We start from the raw sequence: 22,007 nt of genomic DNA on the forward strand, positions 1-22,007 counted from the left end.
ACCCTTTCTGAAACAATACATACAGGGCTTTAGAGTGGTAACCATAAAGGAATATTCAAGATTAATGCTTTTGAAGGAAAACGATTTTCCTGCTTTTAATAAGAGAACAGTATACATATTCTTGTAGGACAACTACAAAAAGTCAAAGCAGCACACAGATTTTGTCAATCAGTTTAATATATGTCATAGGTAGTTCATATGAATGCTTGTTACAAAATTAGCTGCCACGGTCTGATGTATGGGACTTTAAGAAAGCTTATATTACTTAAACGATAACTAAACACATAAATTTTGATTCTAAATGTATTTTAAAGATTTGTAAAACAATGTTAAGTCTAAAATTATCTGGCCTTAAAGTGATTTAATTTTGTGTTATTTTTAATAACTTAAACTTGTGAACTGTTAAAAAACATTACACTTGAATATCCCAGTGCATATATTTCTATTAGCCTACACAAAGCCATGTGAAAAACTCCATACAATTCCCAAGGCAACAGCACACACAGTTTTCACCGCAACTCACTGTTACTGCATCAGAACACAGAAAGCATCAACAAAACCCCACTACCCGCTCCCAAAGCAAAAACCACCCTTTCCCACCCCAGCAAAAATGACCTGGTACAAGCAAAGACTTAAGAAATGCTTTCTCAGTAGGAAGCATTTATAAAATGCAGAGATCTCAACAAGCCAAATGCTTATGCACAGAGAGGAACCTCTCCCTACCATCGCTTCCGCCTCATGAGTCAGACAAAATTCTGATTCATTTAAAAAAAGCTCACTTTTTAAAAGCATATTTGTGTATATCGATTGGTTATTTGTTTCAAGAAAGTACAAACCGGCCTTGTGGACGATATAAAAGCAGGCGTGGAAGCAAAGTGCACGCCTAAGACAGAGATCAGCTCCTCCATGAACACCTACCAGGCTGCAGCAAGCAAGCAAACCACTGTGACCTCACAGAGCCCAGCCACCTGACTGCTGCTGAGCGGAGGGAGCTAGGTGAAGCACTTCACCTTGTCATGCATTCTTGCTCAAGAAAAATAAGCACATAACTACTTCAAATCCAGCACTCACAGTGTCATTAGCTCATAGTATCAGGCAATGAGAAACTGCTCCTGTACTACCTACATCTAGAATCTTCCACTGACTTACAGTATCCTAATACCGACAGATTCCCTCCTATAATACTGCCATAGCACCACCCACACACAAACCATACGCTGTACTATGCTCTAAGTCTCTGAATTTATCACCACATAGTGTTCTACGTTCCACTTTTTTCACAAGTTTAATGTGGACACAGAAAAAACAAGCAATGTTTATTGTGCAATTCCAATAGATATTAGGGTCTTGGTTTAGAGTCAGTCTCCATAGTTATTTCAACTGTCCAGTTTAAACAAAGAGCAACAATCTACCTAGAAATTTCATGATCGGTCTTCAAACACCAAAGTAACGCACTGATGATTCACATTATAATTTAAATATATTTTAAAACTACACATACTTTATATACCGCTCCTTTTATAAAATAATCAAAATAATTTGATTATCTGGAAGGAAATAACTGAAAGAGCCCTTTCATTGTATCTATAACCTCTGTAGAACTCTAAACCGAGAGGAGAGGGTGAGATAAAGATCTCTCAGTCAGCAGAGACTCGTGACTGTTAGGTGCAGACTCCTGCTTTTCCTGTCTCCGGTGGACGGAGAGCTAACGGCAGCAAGGACACAACCTCTGCAACCAGCTCTACATGGCTTTCACTTTGATTTGTTTCATTTTCATTTGCTTCTTCTCCAACTTCTTTTGTTCTCTCCTCAAAGCAGCTTCCTGTGTAACAGGGAGGGGAAGAGGGTCCAAATTAAGCTCTAAGGACACACTAAAACCCAGGGGCTGGGGAACCGGTTTGGTGGTTAGACCTCAGGATGCTTCTGCAGAAGACCCAAGCTCTGTTCCAAGCATCTGTCAGGTGGTTCACAGCTGCCTTTAATTCCAGCTCCAAGGGATCTGATGCATCTGAACTCCACACCGGGCACCTCCACTCACCCTATTATTACTCAAAATCCTTTTTTTTTGAGAGTGGCAGTGCTAGAAGTTTGAAATAGGGTCTCTCTTTGTATAGTCCTAGCTGTCCTGGAATTCACTCCTCCCGAGTGCTGGGATTAAAGATGTGCACCACCACTGCCCAACTTTGTGCACATTTCTACAGAGAATTATAGTAGACAGTAGGGTAGAAATAGGCATGTAGATAATTCAAAACAAAACAGCAGTTTTGGGGCAATCTCACAAAAACCTCAACCCTAGACAAAGAACTGCAGGCAGCTGAGGAACTCTGATAGCAGGAGAACCAGCCTTCCCAGATAAGAGCATCAACTGGTTACCCAGTACCCAAAGGGTCAGTTCTGAAAACTGCACACAGCTAACAGCAGACAGACTCAATAGACTGTATTTATATAGTTAAGGTATGCAAGAGCATGCACACGCGCACGCGCACGCACGCGCGCACACACACACACACACACACACACACACGTCACTACAACAAAGAAAAAGAAGCCCTAAGTTTGAAAGAGAGCTGTGGAAAGGAACTAATATATGGGAGGTTTGGAAGGGAGGACAAGGAAGAGGGAAATGGTATAATTGTAATCTCGAAACAGGGATGGGGATTTAGCTCAGTGGTAGAGCGCATGCCTAGCAAGCACAAGGCCCTGTACCTGTCCTCAGCTCTGAGAGAGAGAAAAAAAAAAACGACAAAATAATCTTAAAACATAAAACCACATAATAGAGAAGCTGAGCCCAGCAGCCGAGCCTCTGAGTGTCTCACTTCCAGCCTGCGCTGTTTCTCAGGGTCCTCCTCGTTCATGATCCGCTCCTTCTCAGCTCTTTTTTTCTCCTCACGCCGAGACTGTGCAGCCTCCTGTCTCTGCACATGTGTCAGCTTCAGAAAGTTCTCTTCCACACGAGCCCGGTTCTTATCTGCTTTTTGTTTCCCCTTCCCCAGAAAACAAAGACTTCATAAGGAACCAATTCTAATGCACAGGAGAAAACCCAACTTAGCATGGCTCAACTCCTCCCCTTTGACACTTTCAAGTCAACCAGCAAAGGCTGGGTCGCTGCAGTCACTGACAGCTGCTGCCCATCAGGGGAAAACCCAACAATAATAGGGGCTGGTTTGTAAGAAAGGACTAGGGACTTACTTCTCTGTTGAGTCGGAACTTTTTGGCTTTATCGATAGAATAAATCACCATGTTCATCAGGGGTAGCAAAGACTCCATATCCTTTGGGTATGTGTTACCTGAGCCAGGCACTGGAAAACAAAGCCATTTTCCTACTGAGTAATGGCAGCATTAACACTTCTGGGTTGGCAGTCTGTCTGTTTTAATGCTAACAGTGTAGCTCCTTGGAGGAACCCAGAAATCAACAAGGAGGAAGGAAGTTAGCAGTGCTGCAGTTTTAGAGCTATTATTTCAGAAGGAAAAATAATCTCAAAAACATTTGAGAGGAAGCCAAGCACTAGACAGACAGGACCCAGAACACTTACCATTAAATGTAAACAGTAGCGTCCTCTTGGTGTCAGGCAGCTTTAAAGGCTGGCCTTCCCTGTCATCAGAGAGAAGTCTGTTAAGAGATTGTAAGCAAGGACCCGTCCATCTATGCATACCAGCACACATCTGACTCAGGTGGGCAAATACCTGCAAACAGCAGTAAGTGTACTCTGCACCTCCAAGTCACAGGTAAGCACAGGACACTCTGCTACATGTGAACCCCTCCAGGGATGTTTCCAGTAGACAAGATATAACCACTTTCACCTGGGGAGCCAGAAATGCCTCTATTTAAGAATGAGGCCATGGGCTGGAGGGATGGCTCAGGGGTTAAGAGCACTGACTGCTCTTCCAGAGGTCCTGAGTTCAATTCTCAGCACCCATATGGTGGCTCACAACCATCTGTAATGGGAATCCAATGCCCTCTTCTGGTGTGTCTGAATAGAGTATAGTGTACTCACAGACATTAAATAAATAAACAAACAAAAAAAATGAGGCCATACTTCTAAACACTTTTGCTTATTTTTTAATTTCTAAATTTCTATTTATTTATGTGTTGGAGTGTTTTGCCTGCATGTATGTGTGTATGCAGTGCCCATGGACGTCCGAGAAGGGTGTCAAATCTCCTGGAATTGGAGTTAAGAGTGGTTTTTAGCCTTCATAAGGGAGCTGGGAAGCCAGCCCTGGTCCCTGAGTACATGAGCGATAATTCACTCTGAACGACTGGGTCAGGCTAACGAGGCTACCTGTGGTGTTCCAACATAAAGCTAATAAGGGAAATGAATTCAATGCTTTGACTTTATACATACTCTTGCATAATCTTTGGACCAGAGAACTGGTCTGAAAAATGAACAGATTCAATCTTATCAGCATAGTGTGTAAGAAAATGAACCATCTGAAAAAAAAAACAAAACAGAAAGAATATTAACTAGTTTAGTGCACTCCCAAGCTTTCATAGATATTCACTTTTTAATCCATACTTTTATAAAATGTCATTCAGATTAAAATATTTCTTTTAAAAAAATTACCTCACCTTCAATTTAAAGAGATGGTTCTCTTAGTCCCAGCACTGGGGAGTCATGAGATCAAGGCCAGCCTGGACTACAAAAGCAAGTTCCAGCACAGCCAGGGCTATTCTCTGCAGTCACCCTCCAGCCTTAGTCCCTCCCATGACAGGATCACAAGTGCCCACCCTGTGTGCCCACCTTTACTTATACAAACTGAAACTCAAGACTAGACTGAAGTCTTAAACAAACAAGCAAACCTGAATGTTGCCTTGGAGTGGCGGTGCACATCTTTATTTGTAGCATTTGGGGGGATAGAGGCAGGTGGACCTCTATGAGCCAGGGTTACATAGTAAGACTCAAAAATTAAAACAAAAACCTTGAAAGTCAATGGGTCTTTTAGAGAACTTTTTATTTTACTTGTGCATGTCAATGTGTGTGCATGTGTGCTGTGTACCTGGGGAAGGCAGGAGAGTCACATCCCTCATAGCTGGAGCTGTGGGACACTTAGCTTGTCAGGAAGGTGCTAGGACAAGAGCTACAGTCCTTTCTTTTTTTTTTTTTCCCTGAGACAGGGTTTCTCTGTGTAGCCCTGGCTGTCCTGGAACTCACTCTGTAAACCAGGCTGGCCTTGAACTCAGAAATCCGCCTACCTCTGCCTCCCGAGTGTTGGGATTAAAGGTGTGTGCCACCACTGCCCGGCCTGCAAGCTACCGTCCTTACAATTGCTCGGTGCTCTTAACCGCATGCTGTCTGTCTCCTGGACTGACAGCCCTCTGCTGAGCTATCAGCAGGAGCAAGCAGTGCACACCTGTAACTAATGAACGGCTCAGAGGAGACCTGTCCCAACTGTAGGAGATCACCAGCTCAACATGAGAGCTAGCCAATGCCTCAATTAGAATGGCAGAAAATCGACAGCTGTGTTACCCAGTTGATCAAAATCAGGTAGATTACTGTAAGTTACACAAAGAATGCTTATCATGAGTGATTGTAGTCAGAGATTATTTGCCTGTTGCTTTAGCAAGGGTCAAGTAAAATTCAGTATGTGAGATATATAACGTGTACACACACACACACACACACACATTTCTTCATTTATTTGGAGAGTCTCTCCTTGTACTACCTAGCCTGGTCTAGAACTCATGACGTCATACACATGCACTGGAGCACATCCCGTACCACATTTACCTTTGTATCCATCATTCCCTCTGTGACTTCTCCCATTTCTGACAGAATGGCCAAAGAGTCTGGCAGTCCATACTTTGCTCCAGACTTTGGTTTATCACTGCAAAACTCACTCTGGAAGAAAAATCGAAAACAGGAAACATGATATTTTATACAGTTCTTCCCAGACTGCTAGGTATGTACAATCTTTTTTTTTTTTTTTTGGTTTTTCGAGACAAGGTTTCTCTGTATAGCCCTAGCTGTCCTGGAACTCACTTTGGAGACCAGGCTGGCCTCGAACTCAGAAATCCGCCTGCCTCTGCCTCCCAAGTGCTGGGTACAATCTATTTTGAAGTGGTGCTTAACATCTGAGAGACAGAACTGTGCTGTCCTACAGAGCTGAACTTCTTTGTGATGAAGAGGCAGTTTTGACAAACATTTAAATTAGAGCAACTTGACATACCAGATCCTGCATCTCTTTCTGTAGTCGCAGCAAAGCTTTGCGAGTGCCGACAGCAAACACGTATGTGTCCATGTCCTCGTCATTCATTGTTACTTTTATTTGCTTTAAAAAGAAAACAAGACAAGACAAGACTCGCTTACTGAGTTCTATGGTGGGTAGGTTTCTAAATGGCCCTAAAAGTTCAGCCTTCTGGTATCCACACTCTTCCCGTGAACAGGGTTCTTGGGTGTGACAGGGGACCCCCAGGGGGTTGATTCCAACTAAGGAAAGAGCACTGTCTTGGGTATGAGAAACGATCCAGCAAGTTAATAAGATAACTGGGCCTCAGCTGGAGAAGAGAAGCTTTGGGACCTACATGACCATCAAGGAGAGGGATGGATTAAAGTCCTGAGGTCCAGACCTCCAGACCTGGGTAGCTCCTAGTTGATGGGCAGTGAAAGAACAGCTAACTATGAATACAAGGAACTGAATGTGCTTGGAAAGAAGGAAACACAAGCCCGGCTGACGCCGTTTTCAGCCTTGCAGGCCTAAGCAAAGGACCCAGCTAACCCACTCTGGGCCGCTTATGTACTCATTCACTGTGAGATTATAAATTGTTCTGGTTTCCCTTTTTCCTTTCCTTTTGTTTGTTTGGCTTTTTGTTGTTATTGCTGTTGTTTTTGTTTTGCTTTTGAGACAAGGTCTCAAAAATTTTTTTTTAAAGGTTGCTGGTTATGGAAATGGATACCTTTAATTCCAGTTTGAGGGCTGGTCTACAAAGTTAGACTCTCAAAAAAAAAAAACCAAAACCAAAAGAAAAAAACCACACACAGAAAAAGATTTATTATTTCTATTCTGTTATATGTTTGCCTGCATGCTTATCTGTGCACCATGTGTGCAGCACCTTTGGAGGCTAGAAGAGGGCACTGGATCCCCTGGAACTAGAGTAACAGAATGTTGGTTAAGAGCTGGGTGTTGGTTCTACAATCCAGGTATTGTGGAAGAGCTCCAACTGCCGAGCTGAGCCATCTCTCTAGACCCCGATGGTACTATTTTAAACTGATCAGTTTTGTGGCAAATTGTTATGAAGAAACACGGCACTAATACTCTTTCAGAGGTCCTGAGTTCGATCCCTAGCCACCACATGGTGGCTCACAACCATCTGTAATGGGATCCTATGCCCTCTTCTGGTGTGTCTGAAGAGAGCAATGGTGTACTCATATATATAAATTAAAAAAAAAAAAAAAAGAATTACATCTAGGTTTGTCACAGGTTTCTGGAACAGAACTAAAACCTTTATGCTTCATTATTTGTAAGAAACCCCTTTCAATCAGCCTGTGTTCACACTAATTTAAGTTCTCCACACAGCTTCAGGAATTGCGGGCTGATCATGTGATAGAGCAAACGCTGAGGGCTGAAACTTTCAGCCCTCCTCAAGGTCCTGAAGAAGAGGAACACGGAGCTTTGTGCTTTAGAAACCCTTGAGCCACATTCAGAAAGCTTCCATATTTGTAAGCGTGTGGATTCACTAAAACAGCAGGATGCTCAGAGATGATAAAGAGGCTCCACACTCCTCCGTCCCTTTCCACAGCATCTCACTGTGTAGCTCTGGCCAGGCTGAGTTCACTCTGTAGCCCAAGCTGGAGCTCCCTATGTAGTCTAGGCTGGCTGATCCACCTGCAGACTCACCAGTGCTGGCATGGCATTAAAGGCGTGCGCTACCATGCCTGGCACCCTCTCCCCCCGCCCCCCAAACTGGCTATTGCTGAGTTGTGTCCTCAATAAGTCAGTAAATATAAGCAAAGGTTTGCCATGAATTCTGTGAATCATTCAAAAAAAGTTATTAAACCTGGAGGGAGGCAATGGGAACCCTCAACTTGCCCAGCCAAAAGTGCATATGGTATGGTGGCCTGGGGTTTGAAATTTCCTCACAAGTAGAGACACTGAGGGTAGGGAGTGGGGCCTGAACCCTTCAACCTGTAGAACCTGAAGCTAATTCCAGGCAGTGTCAGAAATGAATTGTTGAATCCCAGCTGATGTCTAGACAATCCAAGAACACATGTGGTACACAGACAGACATATAGGCACCTCACACATAAAATTCAAAAATCTTTTTTCCAAAGGAGGGTCCCAGGATGCTAAATGTAGGAAAAAACCTGGTAAATGATAGCTGTATTAAAAAAAAAATCTGTACTTCTGTATTTACAGGAAATTGCAAAAGCAGTCTCTTTAACAGAACCCAGAAGAAAAAAAAACCAACAAATTAGTAACAATCCTATCTGAGAATATCTCTTTGAGAGAGGCAAAAGACATTTTTGACAGTGAACACAATTTGTAGATTCATGTCAATTTAATAAATGAAAGACATATAGCCAATAACCTAGATTGTGATTTGAGCTCTTTCAATCAAAATTAATCATTTGAAGTAAAAATATTTGAAAAGAAAACAAAGTAAAACAAACAAACAACTTAAATTCCTGCAAGAAAGCAGTCAGAGGCCTCCGGACAGCTGAAATGAGAAAAGCTGACCCACTTTGGTCGACAAGCATCAATCATATTTTCTGGCATGGACACAGATTGCTGTGAGTTTTAAACACAATCCAGACAGAAATGGAACAGTTAGTAAACAATTCAGTTTGTACCCAGAAAGCCAGCAGGAATACTTACCACTTGATCACTCACTGGCCTCATCATCCGGGCCAGGACATTAAGTAAGTCTTGTCTCTTAAGGAACTGCAAAAATGAGAGAAATTAATCAATACCTTCAGCTTACAGTTACAGAAGGGCCGTGGAGGGACTCCAGGGAAAACAGAACTGCAGGGCAGACAGACGTTGGAGCGGCCGCTCCCTACTCACCCTCAGCTGGATAAGCATGCCTTCACAGCACACTCGGCCAGAACACCACAGGTTATAGATGTGCTCATTCTCCTGATTCAACTTCCCTGTGCTTGTGGCTTCTTTGTTAGTCCCATCATCCCCTAGGAGTAAAAGCACTGAATCTGACTCACTGGACCTTTGGATCACGTTAGGGCAGCAACGCTCTGCTATCTCACAGAATCTCCTTGGACAGGGATTAAAGGACCAGCAATGTTGCTTTTACTTCAGTATTATCTTAAAGGTTTTACACCTCAATAGACGTGATGTATAAATTTATCATCTGCTCCATCGTACATGCATTCATCTAGTCTTGAAGACATACTCAGTGTCACCTCTCGGCCAACCATCTTCATAACAACGCTTGTGTATACGGCCTGCATTTTCTGCATGAGCTCCATTGATTCCAATTACCTCTGACAGGGTAGAGTTCAAAGGCAGTTTCCACACATTTCAAATCACCAATATCATTATTTTATTTCAATTTTATACCAACTTCATGCAGACTACAGCAAACAACTGCCAGAGATTCCTGTGCAAAGGGACTGATTTCCACTGTTCCACCATTTTATGTTGCTATCCATTCATGTTCCTCTGTAAATGTATGAAGAGAGCAGAGAGAACGGCATCTCCTCTGCCACCAGTGCACAGCAGGCACCAAGACCGGGCATCAAGGAGACAGACAGGCTCTTTATCATCTGCTAGGCCAAGTGTCTGGGGTGCCGCAGGCTGCTGCACAGGCTAGTAGAGGTGGTGCTTCTTTTTTACTTTTACAACTCTTTATTGTTCCCATAAAAAAAGTTATGGATTCTGTCTGGCATGAAGAAGAGGGAGGGCAATGAGCCAAAGAATGCTCCCCACCGCCCCCAACCCAAATTCTACCATCAAAAAACACCCTAAAAACCATGGAATAGGGGAGACAGCATCCACTGGTAAACAGGTATAGTTTAGCATAGACTAATAACATAGCTGCAATTTAACCCCTTAGATAAGCTTTAACATCAGCCTCCTTCATAGAAAAAACAGAAACTATGTCCCATCAACAGTGCTGCCACAAAGAACAATTAGGAAACAATATGTGACCAAAAAAAAAAAAAATTTAAAAAAGGCCAACCAAACAAAACCCAACATTGTATAAGGCCTAACTTGGTGGCATTGGGGAGGCAGAGGCATGGTCAGGGCTACAGAATCGACCAGTAAGATGGCTCAGCTGGTGAAGGCATTGGCTACCAAACCCCGACTGCTGGGGCCTGCGGCCTGCATGTGGCAGGAGAGAGCAAGTTCCTACAGGTTGTTTTCCTGCTTGTGCTCTTGGTCACAGCACTCCTGCCCACCTCCAACACATAAAGTAACAAATGAACTAAAAACAACTAAACCCACCAGACAAAACAATGCAAGTGAGGAACACACTGCAGTGTGTGTGACCAGCAGCAGATGGGCCGGACCTCACCACTAAGGAGCATGAAGGCGGCTGAGCTCACAACCTCACACAGCTGCCTGCCCCGCCCCACACAGTGTGTGCATATCCCACATGTGGCATAAAAACCAAAGGACCCAGAACTTGAAGAAATTGTGAGGATTTCTAAAAATCAAACTGAAACTAGTTTATCAAACAACCTAAAATGACAGTTTCTTGTTTCAACAAGAATTTTTTGGCTGGGCAGCATTGGCACACGCCTTTAATCCCAGCACTTGGGAGGTAGAGGCAGGTGGATTTCTGAGTTCGAGGCCAGCCTGGTCTACAGAGTTCCAGGACAGCCAGGCTACACAGAGAAACCCTGTCTCAAAAAAAAAAAAAAAAAAAAAAATCAAAAAAAAATTTTTTTAAATTTTGTTTTTATATTGACTATATCAAAAGCTATTTAGCAATTATACTGTTGACTAAGGAAAAATGAGCCTATATGTTTAATTTACTCATATATGGAAGCCAACAGAATGGGATCACTGGAGAAAACAAATGCACTGTAGCCAGCATGCCATGAAAGCATTTAGCTATTTCTGTTGAGTGAGGGGATAAACTGTTCTTACCAGACTGTTTCCAGGCAGGCTCCCAGACTTGGATTGGCTTAACTTACCCACTAATGTAAAATTGCTCTCCAAAAGCTCTCTATGAGAGTTAAACCAGGCCTGAGCAAGTCGGCTGTTTTTATTCTTCCCAATGATGTAGTTCATGATATAGGCAAGCAGACCAGTCACCATCAAAATTTCTAGGTAATAACTCTCCCAACTGTTCTGGAGGTGTGCAGGAACCTTAAGAAGGAAAAATTCCCATTTAATTTTGGCTGAGGTTGAACACGGAGTCTAAGGAATGGATGAAAAAATGAGAAAGCCCATAGACAGAAGTCGATACTTTATATAACTCTCACTGGGGAAAAGTTACACTTTAGTGGCCAGAGAGAAGACTTGATGGTTAGGAGCACTGGTTGCTCTTGGAGAGGACATAGGTTTGATTTCTAGCACCCAGAAAGTAGCTTATAACCATCTCTACCTCCAGTTCTAGGGACCTGATACTGTCTTTGCCCTCCAAGAGGAATAGGCATGCACAGGGTGCACTTAACAAACGTGCAGAAAAAATACCCCTACAGGGCTGGTGAGATGGCTCAGTGGGTAAGAGCACCCGACTGCTCTTCCGAAGATCTGGAGTTCAAATCCCAGCAACCACATGGTGGCTCACAACCATCCGTAACGAGATCTGACGCCCTCTTCTGGAGTGTCTGAAGTCAGCTACAGTGTACTTACATATAATGAATAAATAAATCTTTAAAAAAAAAATACCCCTACACACAAAGTAGTCATAATTAAAAAGTTACACTCTGAAAAATATGCTCATTTTGATCTTCTAGATCAGCTTTTTATTTTTGAGTTTGTTTGTTTTGTTTCAAGTCAGGGTTCTGTGGCCCTAGCTGTCCTGGAACTTGATTTGTATACCAGAGGACTCAGAATCGTGAGATCTGCCTGCCTTTGCTTCCTGAGTGCTGGGACTAACAGCATGGCTACTATGCCCAGCTCCAGGTCAGCTTTTGAACGCCTTTCAGAAGATGTAGATCTGTGTGTGGTACCACATGCTTTCAGTCCCAGCACTCGGGAGGCAGAATCAGGAGGGTCTCTGTGAGTTCTAAGCTAGCCTGGTCTACAAAGTGAGTCCTAGGACAGACAGCTACTACACAGAGAAATCCTGTCTCAAACAACAAAACAAAAAAAGAAGAAGAAAATGTAGAGACTATCAAACGTATCAAGCTAAGCATGCCCAACCATCCACTTCTATACTCTAAGTGAGTAACAGCAGACAGGCCAGACTACACCATGAAGCTGCCTCACAGTGACGGATGCTCATCACAATTCATGTTAGGCTCTTTATTAGACTGCACTATTATTCCAGTACCTACTGTGCGTCATGGATTATAGCTATGGTATCAATGGATTATAGTTTAGTTTGTGATTAAGAATCTTATATACTTACATCAACAATTGTTATTGGATCTTTATTTTTGTTAGAAGAGGTATCTGGTTTGTCTTCATAACCCTCAAATTCCTCATCATCATATGGCTCACTTTCTGTATCTCCCTCCTACAAAAACAAAACACAATCACATCTACAAATGGCGCCAGCAGTTGTGTCGCAGTTTGTTGGTAACATCTGTAGAGAAAAACATGACTTGTCAGCAACAAGTACAGAACAGAGAGACATGCTTTTAGTACAATTCTAAACTTGGAGGTGTAAGATAAGTAAGTTCCAGAAAACTAACATACACGCCAATGACATTTCAATTTCATAACACATTTCATATTTGAATTTCGATAAGAGAGCCAGGCATGGAGGCAAGTACACTGAATCCCAGCACCTGACAGGCAGGTGATCTGTGATTCTGAGACCATCTTGGTCTACATAGCAAGTTCCAGGATAGCCAGGGCTACATAGTGAGACCCTGCCTCTAAACAAACAAACAAACAAGACAGAAAGGCAATGTCCTTGATTTCTCACCTCTTCTCCCTATATATAAAACTATGTGGGTGATGAAGATGGTAATTAGCCTGATTGTATTAATTTAATTCTGCAATGTATATGCACACCAAAGCATATGGTAAAAAGAAAAACAAAACACAGTGAGACCTTTTCTCAGTAGCAAACAAAATGAGCTATTACACAGCATAAATAAATAGCAAACCTGAAGGATGACACAAAAACCCCCCAAACACCAAAAGGGGACACTTACTTTAGAACCCAAAGTTCTAAATTCTCATTCATACATTAGCTACTCTCAGTTCAGATCTTATCTACTCCACAGAAAACACAATGCTTCATTAAAGTAAAAGGTATGAACATACCACAAAATATTCACAAGAGTTAAAGGTGGTGGTGGCACACACTTTTAATCTCAGTGCTTGGGAGGCAGAGACAGGCAGACCTCTGTGAGTCTGAGGTCTACAGTTTAGTGTCCCAGCCTGGTATACAAAGCCAGGTCCAGGACAGCCAAGGCTACAGAGAGAAACCTTGTGTCAAAACAAACAAACAAAAAACCAAGAGAATAAACTAGAATAGCTAAACAAAAAGTATTAGACAAAAATGAAGATTCCAGACAGCAACAGTCTCCGTATATTTGGGTTTTTGTCTGAGAAAGCACTAATAGATTTTCCCATCCTCCTGAATTCCCCAATAAATCAACAGTGAACAACCCACTTCGTGGGGCTGGAGAGATAAATTAAGAGCACTTGCTGCTCTGGCAAAGGGCCTGGATTTGATTCCCAGAAACCACGTGGCTGCTCAGTTCCAAAGGATTCACAGGCACGGTGTGCACACAGCACACCTACAGTCAGGCAAAACACTCATACACATAAAAATAAATAAATCTTAAAAACAAAAGCCCCACCTGGGTATCTGCATCTTCGAAATCACCTTCTTGGCTTTCATCCTGCCCTTCCAACTCCACGGTGGCCTCGTCCTCGTCATCTTCAGTGCTGATCACTCGCTGAGGCGACTCCGTAACAGAATCTTCCATGACGTCCTCAAACTCAGCAAAATCATTATCATCATACTCTACTATGTCTTCCTCATCTTCGAAATCATCAAACTTGGCTTCCGAGACACTCCCAAACACCAAGAGGACCACACAGAAAGCATAGAAGGCTTTCATTGCACCTTAAAAACAAGCTGTGAGAAACAGTGTATGCTAAGTGAACGACCCTTGCACATGCGTGATTATTGTCTTTTGTAAATTGTTAAGTCATTTAAGAGCCAGGTAGGAGTTGTGGTACATGCTTGTGATCCCATTACTTGGGAGGTAGAAAGAGGATCAGAAGTCCAAGGCAAGGCCTGCCTACAGGCTGACCCTTACTTAGAAAAATAAAACAATCTCACAAATGCCTCCTGCTTTTCTCTTCCTCAATACTCATGGATTCTGAAAGCCCTACGTAAAGGAAACAATGAGCCGAAGCCAAGAGGTATGGGGTCTATCCAGATCCTATCAGTAAAAACAAGGATACACAATTGATTTCTTTTGGTTCAATTCTCTAAAATCTTTCTGTATATTATACATTCCATAGTTTTTTTTCCCCCCTCAAAAATATTTTTGAAGCCGGGCATAGCGGCACACGCCTTTAATCCCAACACTTGGGAGGCAGAGGCAGGTGGATTTCTGAGTCTGAGGTCAGCCTGGTCTACAGAGTGAGTTCCAGTACAGCCAGGGCTATACAGAAAAACCCTGTCTCAAAAAACCAAAAAAGTATTTTTGAGAGACTATTAAAACCTTTCTAGGGTCTGGAGAGATGGGTCAACAGTTAAGAGCACTGGTTGCTCTTCCAGAAGACCCAGGTTCAATTCCCAGCACCAACATGGCAGCTTACTACTGTCTGCAACTCCAGCTCTCGGGAATCCAACACCTTCACACAGTCATGCATACAGGCAAAACACCAAAGTGCATAAAATAAAAATAAATAAATTATTCTTAAAAATCCTTTATAAAAGAACTAAAGACTATAGAGAATAAGATACAATTATGGATATGTAAATAGTTACAAAATAATCCATAAATAAAAACCACGCAGACTGGAAAGAAGCCAGTGTAACTCTTGTCATTCTTGTGACATACATAAGGTTGGCTTCACCATCAGTACTAAAAGAGACAGCCATTTACCTACAGACCAACTGTAGATCTGTGTTTGGCCTGCAGACACGTTCTCCTGAACACACACTTGCTCAGATCACCGCAAGTGTGAACACTTAAGTACAGAAAGAAGATGCATCAGTCCAACTACCACGTTACTCCACGGGCTCAGACTGAAGGTACTGATTTTGTATGAAATCACAGAGTACAATGCAAAAATATTTCCAACCAACAAAAGCATTTATGCTACATTTTCAATTCTGCTCCCTAATCTAAACACCAGTCCTATATCTTTAATTATCTAAAAAACAAAACAAAAACAATAAACATCTGTTTTTAAGCATTGAAATTCAGCCTAAAGGATAGATGCGTGTAAGAGTTTTATTACTGATAGGGTATGTGTATTACGACTGATGATTAAACTAGAAGTTGTCTTCTGACCTCTCCATGCACAGCGATATAATACCTCCCCCTTTATATATGCCTGACCCAAATAAATAAATTAATGTAATTTTTAAAATGTTACAAAGGGAGGCTGGGGATGTAACTCAAGCTGTTGAGACTGTCTAAATTGATAGCAGGACCATATAAGATTGGGTGTGGCGGTTTACTCCTGTAATCCCAGCACTTGGGAGACTGAGGCCGAGAGTCCAAGGCCATCTTCTTCTACATAGTGAGTCCAGGCTTCAGGAGACCCCTGTCTCAAAAGCTCCAAGGGGCCGGTAGGGTGGGTGAGGTATCCCAGTACTCAGGAGTCAAATGCAGGCACATGTCCAAATTCAAGGCTAGCCAGGACTACATAGCGAGACCCTATACTTAAGGGGGTGGGGGTGGTGGCAGGTATAGTAGTTCCAGTGGCCTGCCCTGCCTTGTCCTACATAGTGATATTAGGCCAGCCTGCAAGAGTAAGAGGCACTGCCTCAAAGAACAAAGAGCGTCTGCTTTAGTGGCTCCCTGTCCAAGCAGAAGTAACTACATATCCCTGTCAATTTGACAGTCTGGCCATTTCAGTCTATACCAGGAGTGTTCACAACACAGAAGTGTTTCTAATGGAATTCATACAGGCTCCCTCAAGGTTATTTATGTTAAAATTATCCAAGCCATTTGTGCACTGGCTTTCTGATAAGACTCAGCTGGACCTGTCAACCCATTTCTCAGATGCACAGCTCTCTGCCAGGCCATCCAGCCTCTAGGACTTCTGAAGCAGAAAACACTAGACTCCAAGCCAGGCACAACATTAACACACCCATCTTGATTATCTTCCGCAAGCTCTCTCAGTAAAAAGGAGTATATGTAGCAATCATTGCTTGTCCTCCCAGGCCTCTGTGGCATCAGTCAAAATGATGAAATTTCTAGAAATGATGTAGACATTACTGTCACCTTACAAAGTAAAGTGTTGGTTACAAATAACTTGCATGTTAGAAACCTTCGGGTAAGGTCGACTCTAGAAGCGGTTGCTTCCGTGAAACTTCTAGTGTCTAGTCCTAGGTCCACCACGGAGAAGCCTAGTTCGATGCTCTTTTATTCTTCTGGCTACACACCAGATATTTTCTCAGATTTTGTCCTGTTGGTTGGGATCTACTCGAAACCTTCCCCCAAATCTTCCTAAAGCCCAACATAAAATGGAGCAGAAAAGGATGGACAGAGGTTTAGTCTTTTTTTTTTTCTTTTAATTCTGGAAAGATAAGTTGAGGGTATTGATGCATGTCACCACCGGCCGGACTTAAAGGGTTGGTTAGGAGGGAAACAGTACCTGGCTCTGCGGCCATGCAACTTAGTCACCGCTCGGCCTGGCACGGTCACACCGACTGGAATGTCATGGCCCCGCTACCTACCTGCACCCGAGGCTGCAACCGGGCCCGGGGCTCCTGAGGCCACTACCTCCAACCAGCCTGCCTTTGTCTGGTTTCTGTCTTCAGGTCGCAAAGATAATCTGCGGGCCGCGATGTCACTGAACAGCCCAGAACAGGTAGCTCAGTCACGGCACCCTACTCTTCACGTAGCTTCAGCCGTCCGTTACGTAGAATGCGTACAGCTAGTTTGCGCCTGCGCGCGGGGTGGGGGCGGGGCGCGGCCTTCAGGACATCCGCGCAAGGCGAGCTAGGGCTGCTGGGAAAATTACGTAACCCCCAGCGTCCCCTGGGCTACAAGTGCTCTAACTAGCGGAGGCTGCGTTTCTCCCGTAGGGTTCCGTCCGTCGGGTAGACGTCACTTTGATCGGATGCTCCGGAAGCTAAAGGTGGCCATAGTCTATGGGGCCATGTGGACAGAGGCATGAAGGGAAATGTTGCCCGAGTCGTGGGTTTTTTGTGTTGCTTTGGTTTTTGGCAAGGGACAAGAGCTAAGGGAAGGTGGACATTCTTATGTAAATGAAGTTTCCAATCAACACCTTATTACCTTGAGTTTTTCGGGCGGTTCCCCATCGCCGCGGCTCTCTTCATTGCAGACTCCCTCACTACACGACCCAGACACAATCCTCACCCAGGACCAGATTCCCGTCCGGGGTGTGTGACGTAGTTATGTTGCGTTCCGGAATCGGAAGAGCGGCATTAATTGGCGCCTTTCGGCAGCCGTAGCCCCAGCCCCACCCTTCGGCTCGCGCTCTACTTAGCGCGCATGTCAGACGCTCCCCCCACCCTACCCCCAGTCAGCAACGGGCCGTGAGGCGGCGGCGAAGGGGGCGGAGGAAGAGCGCGGCTGGACGCGGTCCCGCACCGCGCGTACGCAGGGCCGCGGGGGTTCTTTCGCGCCGACTGGAGTAGCAACTGCGTCTGCAGCCGCGGCAGCGGGTTTGGGTGAAGGGCTCGCCAGACGCAGTGCCGCTAGCCCGGGGGACACGAGAGGTAACTGGGGCCTGGCGAGGGCGGAGGAACCTCGGCCTCGTTTAACAAAGAATCGGCAGAGCCTGGGGACCCGGGTGGCTGCGGGGGTCCGGGCAGGGATGGGTACGCGATCTGGAGCCCCGAGGTGGCCCTCTGGAGCTACGTTGCCTTCCCACGGCTCTGCTCCTTGCACGTCTTAACGAGGCCCACTTGGCGGCTTTCCGGAGGCGGTGCTTGATGGGCTCCAGGAAGGGATTTTTCAGGGTGCTGGGCTCCGAAGCTGTGAGAGCCAGTGGAGGAGTATTGATCCTTGTAGGTAGCTGTTGGGGATTGCGGACCCACAAATGGAGGCGGGGAGGGTCTCGGTAGCGGAGGTTGACAGATTAGAAGGCTGTGATAGTCATTGATCTTTGTGAAACCTTGAGTAGATCATGATTAACATCATCACCATAGTTACAAACTTTTTGCGGCCTACTTGAGCCTACCTGATTTGAATAATATATATGGGTTGAAAACCTGTATCAGAATCGTAAGGAAAAAATTATACTAGTCAAGTTTGGAAGCATATATAAACTTTTCTGTCATCTTAGCTTTTTCCCTTTTCACCCCTACCCCTTTAGGCTGTGGTTTTGTGGCTTTCCTACTGTGTTGTTGTTGTTGTTACTATTTGCAAGTGTTATTTCTGTATTGTCTCCTACACATACCTGAACAGCTATTAAGCTGAACAATTATTAAGTAGAGTAGATATTATGTCTTTTTCTTTTTCTTTTTTTTCTTCCTTCGAGACAGGGTTTCTCTGTAGCCCTGGCTGTCCTGGAATTCACTCTATAGACCAGGCTGGCCTCGAACTCAGAGATCCACCTGCCTCTGCCTCCCAAGTGCTGGGATTAAAGGCGTGCATCACCACCCGTCGTGGGTGGTAGGTTATGTCTTAATTCGTTTAAACTTTGTAGAGTCCAATCCTGTTCTGACAGGTGGGAAGTGAACAGTAAGTCTGATATAAAAATTTATTCTTCCAGGGCGAAAATGTTATTTTACTTTACCTAGAAGGAGAATTGCAGTGATTCATTTAAAAATAAAATTGTTATTGCCTTGCCTCTGTGCCTGTTCTCTCTTGAATTGCTTAAGTGTTAAATCTATGACCACTGCACTCATGAGACTCTTTATATACATTTTTTGGACGTATTATTTTGTTTGTCTTTGTTTTTGTTTTTTCAAGACAGGGCTTTTCTGTATAGCTCTTGTTGTTCTGGAACTCACTCTGTAGACCAGGCTGGCCTGGAACTCAGAAATCTGCCTGCCTCTGCCTCCCAAGTGCTGGGATTAAAGGCATGCGCCACCACTGCCCGGCACGTTATTTCTTTATGTATGTTTATCATGCCCTCCTGTAGAGGTTAGAGGCCAACCTCTGGGAGTTGGTTTTCTCCTTCCACTATGTAGGTCCTCAGGATGGAATTCTGGTCAGGCGATTAATCTGTAGAACCATTTTACCAGTCCATTTATGAAACTTTCTAAAGAAGAAGGAGAGATGTGTGTTATGCTTTATGTTAAAGAGTAGTCTGTACCAGCAAAGGAGGCTTGGGAGAAGCTGCAATAGAGTAGTCAGGGAAAGCCCTTTCTGGTATCTAACAGATATTTAGGCAAGCTAGAAAATGGTGAGAGCATCTAACCACGGAGGTATCTGGAGAAAGGAATGTTCTGAGCAGGTGGACAGCAATCATGAAGGCCTTGAAGGGGACAAAGCTGGGCCTGTTAGAGGAGCAGTGTGTTTGTAGCACTTAGCAAATGAAGGAATGAGAAGATGAGGATGAAGATGAGATGAAGGATGAGACCGTAAAGGAAGAAAGGAAAACAAAGCAACTAGGGCCTTGTAGACGGTTTTGAAGATTTTGTCCTCATTCTGCATGAAATGGGGCTGTCTGAGCAGAGGAGTGCTAAATCTGACTTACATTGTAATTCAGTTCCATTCACTGTAATGTAGATTGTGATAATATAATGTAGTCTGTTTCAAAGTTCCAAGTTGTCCTTGGCTTTGTTAAAACTGATAGGAAAGGGGTGCTTTTCAGACAACTCTCACCACTCCCCTCACTCACATTTTATTAGATTTGGAATGTGATGAAAGTCTTGGTAAATGAGCTAAATACCTAATAAAAAAAAAAATGAAAAAAAAAAAAAAAAAAAAAGAAAGTCTTGGGTATTTGACAGCTTTGCATTACATTAAAGAAAGTGACAAAATTATAATTTGAATATAGCTATTTTTTATTCTGTTTTAATTTCCTATTAAGCCATTAAAAAACTAACTGGCTCAACAGTGTTTAAGATGTTCTTACTAAGCAGATTATTAAGTAGAGTAGATATTAACCAACTGTCATTGTAGCTCTCTTATGAAGCTTACCCCACTCTTTTACTCAGTGATCTTGATATCGTAAGTGGTGCTTGACCCTTGAATGGGAATCTGAGTTAAGAGATCTGATATTATCAATTTATCAATGGGGAGATTGCTTTCTGGAGAAATGATAACTATGCCTATAGTGTGGGTTGCACTGTATTGCCATACTTCACTCAATATATTTGAGTTTTATTTATTGAATTTGGTCCAGAGTCTCACTCTTTAGGTCATGTTGATCTAGAGCTCACTTTATAGCCCAGGTTAGTCTTTAACACACAGTATCCTCTCTGTCAGCCTCTTGAATGCTGAAGCATGGGTCACTACACATTTTTCCCCATTATTTTGGAGTAAAAACCTAGTAGTAAGGTGTATGATAGTCTCACCATTTTGCAAATGGAAAATCTGCTAATAACATCTTTAAGATTCATGCTATTAGTGGCAGAATTAGAGTTTGAATATAGCTAACTGGTATTATTTTACAATCCTGTTAAAATTTCTAAATGAACCATCACATTTTGGTGCCTGGATACCAAGCTGTCCTTTATAGCATCTTCAGTTATTCTCATCCAAGGGTAGCTCCTCTTTAAAACTCTTGTATGTAAAGCATGAATAATGAGTATCTGCTCTTAAAGACCTAAGAGAGTGAATGTAAATACTCAGCCATGAGATGTATCGTGTTTAAGAAACAATGTAGTGCCAGGTGTTTAAAGACCAGAGAAGGGGTTTAACATAAATCTATACAAATCATATTTGTGTTGATGCTCTAGAATTGTTATTCCAGTGAGCTGTACAGGTAAGAAGGACCTTGATAGGTCAATGTCAATAACAGATTTTGTGTGGGAGAACCCAAGTAGAGGTAAGAACTCCATCAGACTGCTTGATTTTCTTTGGAACCCTGGGCAATATGGGTGGTTAAAGTTATTTACTGCCACAATGCAACACCTAATTCTAGTCTGACTAACTGGAGAGCAGTTAAATTGAAGGGAGTGACAGAAACATAAATTGGTATTTTGAAGATGGTTTTGCTGAGTGTGTGTACTTCAGGAGCTCTGTTCTTTGATGTGACTTTCCTTGATTACACAGTATTAACAGACACAGTGCTGTTCAGCCAAAGGAAGTAGAAATTCATTTTGTTTGCAGTTTTGTCTCATTCTTACTTCATTTTATACTTTTCATTTTCATTTTATACTTCATGTTTTATAAATTATGGAATGTTAGCTAGTTGTAGATGCAGCTTATAGATCTGAGTCACATGACTTTTCCAGGACAACAGACATTGTTGAGGCAGAGTAGTAGAACTTTTGCCCTGTTGAGTAATATACTTAGCTCAGTGAGTCCTTGACTTGTCTGCAGTACCTCACCTCCTCGTCCTGCTTGCTTTCATTTCATGGTATTTTTACGATCTAAAATAGAATAATATCATTCCTTCGCTCCCTCCCCATCTCCCCATCTCTGACCACATTGAATTCCCTGAGGGCTTTCTGATTCCATGCTTGTATCCTCTGAGCCTAAAAAACAATTGCCTGACACAAAACAAGCGCGCCATGTATTTTGCTATAATGATCACTCTAGTAGTTATGTGGGGGCTTGATGACTGTCAGTCTTGTTGGAGAGTTGCAGTGGTAGAGTAAAGATGGAGAGAAGAGCATCTATTTCATACGGAGTTGGGGAGCACAC

General features: G+C 43.1%; 2 protein-coding genes across 5 annotated transcripts in view; one reads left to right on the forward strand and one right to left on the reverse strand.

Annotated features, from left to right (window-relative positions):
* Positions 1-65: 65 nt before the first annotated feature.
* On the reverse strand, positions 66-17,329 carry Ccdc47 (coiled-coil domain containing 47). 2 transcript variants are annotated; one of them, XM_030246238.1, is made up of 13 exons: positions 16,955-17,329; positions 13,887-14,167; positions 12,479-12,655; positions 11,094-11,268; positions 9,001-9,122; positions 8,812-8,877; positions 6,166-6,267; positions 5,727-5,837; positions 4,344-4,429; positions 3,534-3,592; positions 3,190-3,299; positions 2,817-2,984; positions 66-1,822 (listed from the first exon to the last, which is right to left on the reverse strand). In XM_030246238.1, exons 4-13 carry the CDS (start codon positions 11,215-11,217, stop codon positions 1,742-1,744), a joined length of 1,029 nt encoding a protein of 342 aa, XP_030102098.1. In that variant the 5' UTR covers positions 11,218-11,268; positions 12,479-12,655; positions 13,887-14,167; positions 16,955-17,329; the 3' UTR covers positions 66-1,741. The 2 variants fall into 2 exon arrangements, with proteins under 2 accessions (XP_030102098.1, NP_080285.2); NM_026009.2 differs by having other exon boundaries at positions 160-1,822; positions 12,479-12,586; positions 16,955-17,173.
* A 363-nt stretch (positions 17,330-17,692) lies between these two features.
* Positions 17,693-22,007, forward strand: part of Ddx42 (DEAD box helicase 42) — a 32,254-nt gene continuing 27,939 nt past the window's right edge. For 2 of the 3 annotated variants that reach the window (NM_028074.4, NM_001361643.1), the window contains exon 1: positions 17,732-17,962. The gene's annotated coding sequence lies outside the window, so the exon portion shown is untranslated. Of the gene's footprint in view, positions 17,963-22,007 lie in introns of all 3 variants that reach the window. The other variant, XM_030246345.1, reaches the window with a different exon arrangement.

The sequence above is a fragment of the Mus musculus genome, chromosome 11 (genome assembly GCF_000001635.26).
Source record: "Mus musculus strain C57BL/6J chromosome 11, GRCm38.p6 C57BL/6J".
Taxonomy (NCBI): Eukaryota; Metazoa; Chordata; class Mammalia; order Rodentia; family Muridae; genus Mus; species Mus musculus.